This window comes from Pyxicephalus adspersus, chromosome 2 (genome assembly GCF_032062135.1).
Source record: "Pyxicephalus adspersus chromosome 2, UCB_Pads_2.0, whole genome shotgun sequence".
NCBI classification, from domain to species: domain Eukaryota; kingdom Metazoa; phylum Chordata; class Amphibia; order Anura; family Pyxicephalidae; genus Pyxicephalus; species Pyxicephalus adspersus.
In genome coordinates, this window is record NC_092859.1 from 86,378,803 (window position 1) to 86,384,852 (window position 6,050).

At 38.5% G+C, this 6,050-nt stretch overlaps 1 protein-coding gene across 4 annotated transcripts in view; it reads left to right on the plus strand.

Annotated features, from left to right (window-relative positions):
- FRS2 (fibroblast growth factor receptor substrate 2) overlaps nt 1–6,050 on the plus strand; it is a 33,892-nt gene that overhangs the window by 23,376 nt on the left and 4,466 nt on the right. For 3 of the 4 annotated variants that reach the window (XM_072401345.1, XM_072401343.1, XM_072401344.1), the window contains exons 5-6: nt 2,523–2,678; nt 4,309–4,472. In XM_072401345.1, coding sequence (XP_072257446.1) covers nt 2,523–2,678; nt 4,309–4,472 — 320 coding nt within the window. Of the gene's footprint in view, nt 1–2,043; nt 2,093–2,522; nt 2,679–4,308; nt 4,473–6,050 lie in introns of all 4 variants that reach the window. The other variant, XM_072401346.1, reaches the window with a different exon arrangement.

A 6,050-nucleotide genomic window follows, 5' to 3' on the forward strand; every position in this document is an offset into this window, starting at 1 on the left:
AGGATTACTAGGACCTATCCTTGTCCTCGCCTGTACACTTGTTCAATTTCTTGTTAATGCAAATATCTGATAAGCCAATCGCATGGCAAAAACTCGATTTAGACATTTAAACATTGTCAAGTTGACCTGCTGAATGTTGAAGAAAGGTGATTTAAGGAACTTTGATCAAGGCATGGTTTTTGCCAGGCGGGCTATTCTGAGTATTTTAGGAACTGCTGATTTACTGGGAATTTCACATCAGCTATCTCTAGGCTTTTACAGAGAATGGTCATTAAAAGAGCAATGAAAAATCTTAAAACGAAAATGCCTTGTTGATGCTCTCTGAGATCAGAGAATATTGTAAAGTCTGGTTCAAGCTAACATACAATATTAACCAAATAACCACTTGTTACTGAGGTATGCGGAATGGCATCTCTGAATATACTAGCTTTTGAACCTTCAAGCAGATGGGCTACAGAGGCAGGAGACCACACTGGGTGTTGGCTAAGAACAGGCACCTGGGATTACAGTTTGCACAGGTTCACCAAAACAGTACAATGTTGCCTGGTCTGATGAGAAACCTAATAGTGTTGGGAATATTTTTCTATGCACGCTTTGAGCCCTTTAGTGCCAGTTGGTATTATTTAAATGCAACGTTTTCCTTTTAAAAGTTGCTGACCATGTCTATCCCATTATGACCACAGTGTATTCATTTTTTTTATTGCCACTTCCTTAAGAATATCAGAAAGCTCAGACTATTTCAAACTGATTTATTGAACATGTCAATATGTTCATTGTACTCAAATGGTACAAAGTCACCAGATCTCAAACCAGTCGCCTACCATTAGAATGTGTTGGGACAGAAGATTTGCATCACGGGTGTATAGCTGACAATCAGCAGGAACTGCGTAATAACCTTGTCTGTTATGGACCAAAATCCCAGGGAATTGTTTCCAGTACATTGAGTCAATACCATAGACAAGTACAGCAGTTTTAAAAGTAAAAGTGAGTCTAACCCAGCAGTAGAGCAAGGTGTATCCAATAAAGTAGCTGGTGAGTGTAAATGAGCAGATAACTGGAGTCCTCAAAACTTTGTAACTGATAACAGTGTATCACAGGCATAGAACACAGGAAGTTATCAACTAAAAGATTCCATCCATATCAGGTTAAATTTTTTAGGCCTTAAAAGATTTTTTTTTAAATGCTATCTATAGTATATTAGGCTAAAAAGGAGCAAACAAGGGAAGATAATGGTTGTGGTTTACAAAACATTCAACCCTTTTTCTGTCGCTGCAATATTTATTATAGGACAGGGATGTAAACAAACCCCAGTCTGCTAAAGTTTAAATTACTATGGTTTATTTTCCACCTATCTTTAGGTTGTGCAGTAGAATTGCTTCAGATGGCACTACAGGCTTGGGAAGAAGCGATTCCTAGGATGTATGTACCTGGAAGCACTCTGCTTCTTCCAGATTAAAACTACTCGATTCAAGGGTGTTACATCTTGGCTTCTGTGGCCAGGAACAAAATGGAAAATTAAAGTTTATTAAGTTTTTAAAGGCCCCTCAGCAACCACATATATGCACAAACTCATATTATACATGCAAAAAAAATATTTATCCAATACATTGGGTGTTTCACATTCTGAAGTGGAAGCAATAATTCTTGTTTTAACATAATTTTAAGATGTTGACATGTTTCTGTTTACTTATATTGGGTCGGTCTGCACTAAAAAAGCGTATATAGACCTATTAAACAGTAGTGTAGTATTGTCTGGCATAAATTGCAACTACCATAATTTTGTCCATAAGCTCTCAGCTTTTAGAAATTTCATGCCGGTTTTAGGGGCATTTTCATGTACACCATTTGTTTTTAAAATGTGTGCAAAATGAAATAAGTATTTTGCCGCACAAAGTTTTAGGTAAATCCCTAAGGAGCATAAGGTAGTTGTCTTATGTAAGATCTTTCATGTTTGCATAAACACTCAAGGATCGCAAATCAGATCATACAGTATGGATCCTTTTTGTAACAAGAATGTCAATTTTAACTTAATGCTTGCAAAAGGAAGAGCAAACCAAAGCTGGGACCTCACTGGTTGTCTTTGCTGGTACTGGTAAGTTGGGCTCCCTCTGCTGTCCAAAGAGGCACGGTACATCAATATCAATGCCTCCTTTGTACTGTCTGTCTTTCTTCCTCTCCCATCTCTCCCAGAGGCCTACATGATAGGGGCAGTTGCTTTCTTTTTCACCACACAAAGGTTTAAAACAGATAATGTATTGCTTATCATGACTACATAGCTACTTGCAACTGCTCTTTACTTCCTTTAGAGGCCCCAATGTCTAGTATTTTGCATCCTCATGTACCAAGCATACAACCTTTACCTTGTGTTATTGCTTTCCTTATGCAGGATTTCTTAGTATGTTGTGTTTTTGTCACAGTGAATGGTCAATAGTGTTGTGAATATCCCAGATTTTGTGTAATTTTATTTTTGGTGTCTAGATTAAATATAAATTTCTCATTATACATTTTTTTTTTATTTCCAGGAATATTTGCCTTTAAATGTGCTCGTGCAGAAGAGCTTTTTAATATGTTGCAAGAAATCATGCAGAATAATAGTATAAGTGTTGTGGAAGAGCCTGTCGTTGAAAGAAGCCCTCAGACAGAACTTGATGTCCCAAGAACGCCACGTACACCGACAAGTAAGCACTTTGGAATCATCATGTACTAAAATGCCTAGGCATCAGTTTCTTCCAGCTTCTACTCTAATTGAAAATGTTTAACCAGTTTGTAAAGTAACCATTAACCCACAGCAATTAGTTTCTGATGTCACAGGGTAAGGTAACTTTTTAAATTTACAGAGCTATAGTGGCACCAGAAAAGCCAGGCTTCAACTCTACAGTGCGTAGGCACTGTTACTTTGATACTCTTGTGCTTGCCATCTAAAGAATGCTGGCTGTGGAGTGTTGCTACAGGTGTAAGTAGTTTTCCCTTGAATTTTTCTCAAAAATTGTACTTCAGTCAATGTTGAAAACTAACTAAAAAGTGACCATATCCCTGTCTGTAATATTTTTTTTGTTTGTTTTATTTAAACCTGGGGTGTCAAACTCAAATACACAGTGGGTCAAAGTTAAAAACTTAGACTAAGTCGCAGGCCACACTTGAAACTGAAATACTACAATTCCCTGCTTCAAGAAAACCGTCCAATGCGGGGCTTAATGTTATGAGTAGCTGGAACTCCCTCTTCACTGAAATAGCACTGCTACTTTAATTCCCTGCGTCTAAAAAACAGTCCAATGCGGGGCCATGCGTAGGCAGATAGGGCACTGGTGTAGAGATGCCGGGAATTGTAGTAGCGGCACTATTTCAATGCAGCGGCGGGCCAATTCATATTTAGGATTCCTTTGGGGGCCAAAAAAAAGGACGCGGCAGGCCAGATTTGGCTGCAGGCCACAGAGTTTGACACCCCGGATTTAAATGTTGCTGTACTGTACCTTCCTCCCCACGTATGGTCACAACAGGAAAAAAGAGGAGAAATGGCAGCTACTGCTGGTCTAGACAGTGATGAATATGATTATTATTTTCTATCTGATGTCTTTAATTTTTGTATTTTGGCTTATTGTAAAATTAAGTGATCCACTCAAACATATATGCCTGTGTGATCATCAAGCTAAAGGTATATTATCTACAATCTGAGTTTCTTCCTCCAATATTGCCCTTGATCTGGAGGACTGGGCTCAGATCTTGGACTCCCCACTGCAACACTGCCCACTGCAACATTATTGTTTCGGCGATAGAGTACAAATATAAATGGCTGCTAAGATGATGTGGTACCTCAGTGTATCTAAAAATTTGTCCTGCAGGCCAGTGGCAACTGCTTTAGAGGATGTTCACGTCTGCAACCTTATACCATATATATTGGGATTGCCCTAAGACCAATTGTTGTTGGATCAGAGAATATCAGCTGACCTATACAACAATACTGGGGTTTTTGTTCTCTAAATCCCCAGCAAAAGCACTCATTAAGTGTGAACCTTCCAGCTGCACAAACATCTAATTTAGTCTGCTGACTTCCATTTAACTTCTGCCAAAATGGTTCTGGCTTAGGCTCTGGTGTACCTCCATGCCTACAGGCTTCCCAGGTCAAACAAAAGATGTCCTGGTTTTTGTTTTGTTTTTTGAAAGATTAAAACAATTTTGACTTTGTGGAAATGTTTCAGCAGATATGGTGCACCATTTATAAATGTAAGATCTATAGGCAGTGAAAATGCAAGCTTTTTGAGGTTAAAGTACAGTCTCTGTACATAATTTGCTTTTCATATTGTTTTTTAGCTCCTGGTTTTAGTGGTTCAAGTATACCTAATGGATACCCACGTTACCCATCTTTTGGTGATGCATCGTCACATCCCTCTAGTAGACACCCATCTGTTGGCAGCACACGCCTTCCTTCTGTGGGAGAGGAGTCGACACACCCACTGCTTGCCCCTGAGGACCACGTAAGTAGCTTCAAAGAATGTCTGTCACGTGTTTGTGTTTAAATGTCTGTAGTGCCTATAGCAAAGACTTTCTGGTGGCCAAACACCCTTTTACTTTTGTGCATGGGCAGCCCCAAACTATAATGCAAATGAATGGTTGGAAATATAAAACATTTACTGCAAAAGTATCATCTTTGTTTATATCCTGTCTATTACTTTTGAAGATGCTACAAGGATCTGTATGTTAATCTTTACAGTTAGATTCATCTATGTTTTTGTAGACAAAGTGTTTGAATGCAGTAGATCTATGCTGGTAAATAAAATCAGCGTATAATCCTCTGCCTATCCTACTCTGCCTTGTATTTTTTATTTCTCTTTAAGACCAACTTTAACAGTTTGTCTCTGTACTTTAAAGCATTCACTTATTTTAAGTGGCATGTTCTATTTGCTTGCACTACATTCGTCCAACATTATACAGCATGTACTGAAAGTGATTTTTTTTTTTTTACATGGTATGCAAGCTTAGCCTTTCAAAGACTACAATAGTCACTTTGTGAATAAACAGCTATCTACATTTCTTAGTTATCCTGCTAAAAAGGAGAGGTACAATGATCAGTAAAGCTGATCTGTTTTTTTTTTTTTTTTTTATTATTGTTACTTTTAGCATCTTCAACCTGCATTTTAAATAGGGGATACATTTACCAGCATAACTCTTTGATTTGTTCAGCTTACTCTTTTCTCACTTTGCCTTACATTGATATTGTAGTAAGAATTTGGTCTTATACACTTTGTCATACAGTCCCAGCAGCAAAAGGGGCCTCCCTTCTACTTTGGTGACTGGTTTGTTGAGCAGAATATTATTACTTGCCCTGTTTATTGAGAATCATTTACACTAATAATATATTCAAAACTTTTAACCTCCACTTTTAACATGACAGGGTTAATTTTCTCTGTTTTGACATTAGCATGATCGTGGGGATTGTTTCCCAGTTGTTCTGAATAACTGCTATGTTGTATAGGTGTATGTAAAGGCAATAGTTTTTTTAGTTTCGGTTAGAATAGGGTCGCTCTCATTGTACTATGGGTCATACTTCCCCTTACTATCCAGAGATGCAGAAATTTGTTCACCTTAAGGGAAGAGCATTCCCCTATTAGTCACTGAATGTTGTCCCCATTAGAAGAATTCTGCTCACATCTTTTTGGGGACAATTTAAAAATGTTGGAGTTTCACTTTGTTTATCATGGTGATCAGTGGTACAAGAGGAGGAGAGAATCTAACCAAAAGGAGACATGGCATTAACCCCCCCCCAGCAGTAATCCCGAGTGTGACTCGGTGTGTATTTACCAGGCACACTCAGGTATGCTTAAAACCACTTACCTTGCTCCTTTGTCATCCCTCGCCGTCTTGCTGGTCTCCGCAGGTCCTTGGGCGGCGTCCTCCCTCTTCGATCTTCTCATGGCAACTGCAGAGAAGATCCCTGGGTTTCCGGGTGTCGTCAGTGCGGGCGAGAGCAGCGGCAGGAAATTCAAAACATTTTGTACAAAATAGCTGTATTGAGTCCAATACAAAGAAATCTTTAATATATATATATATATATA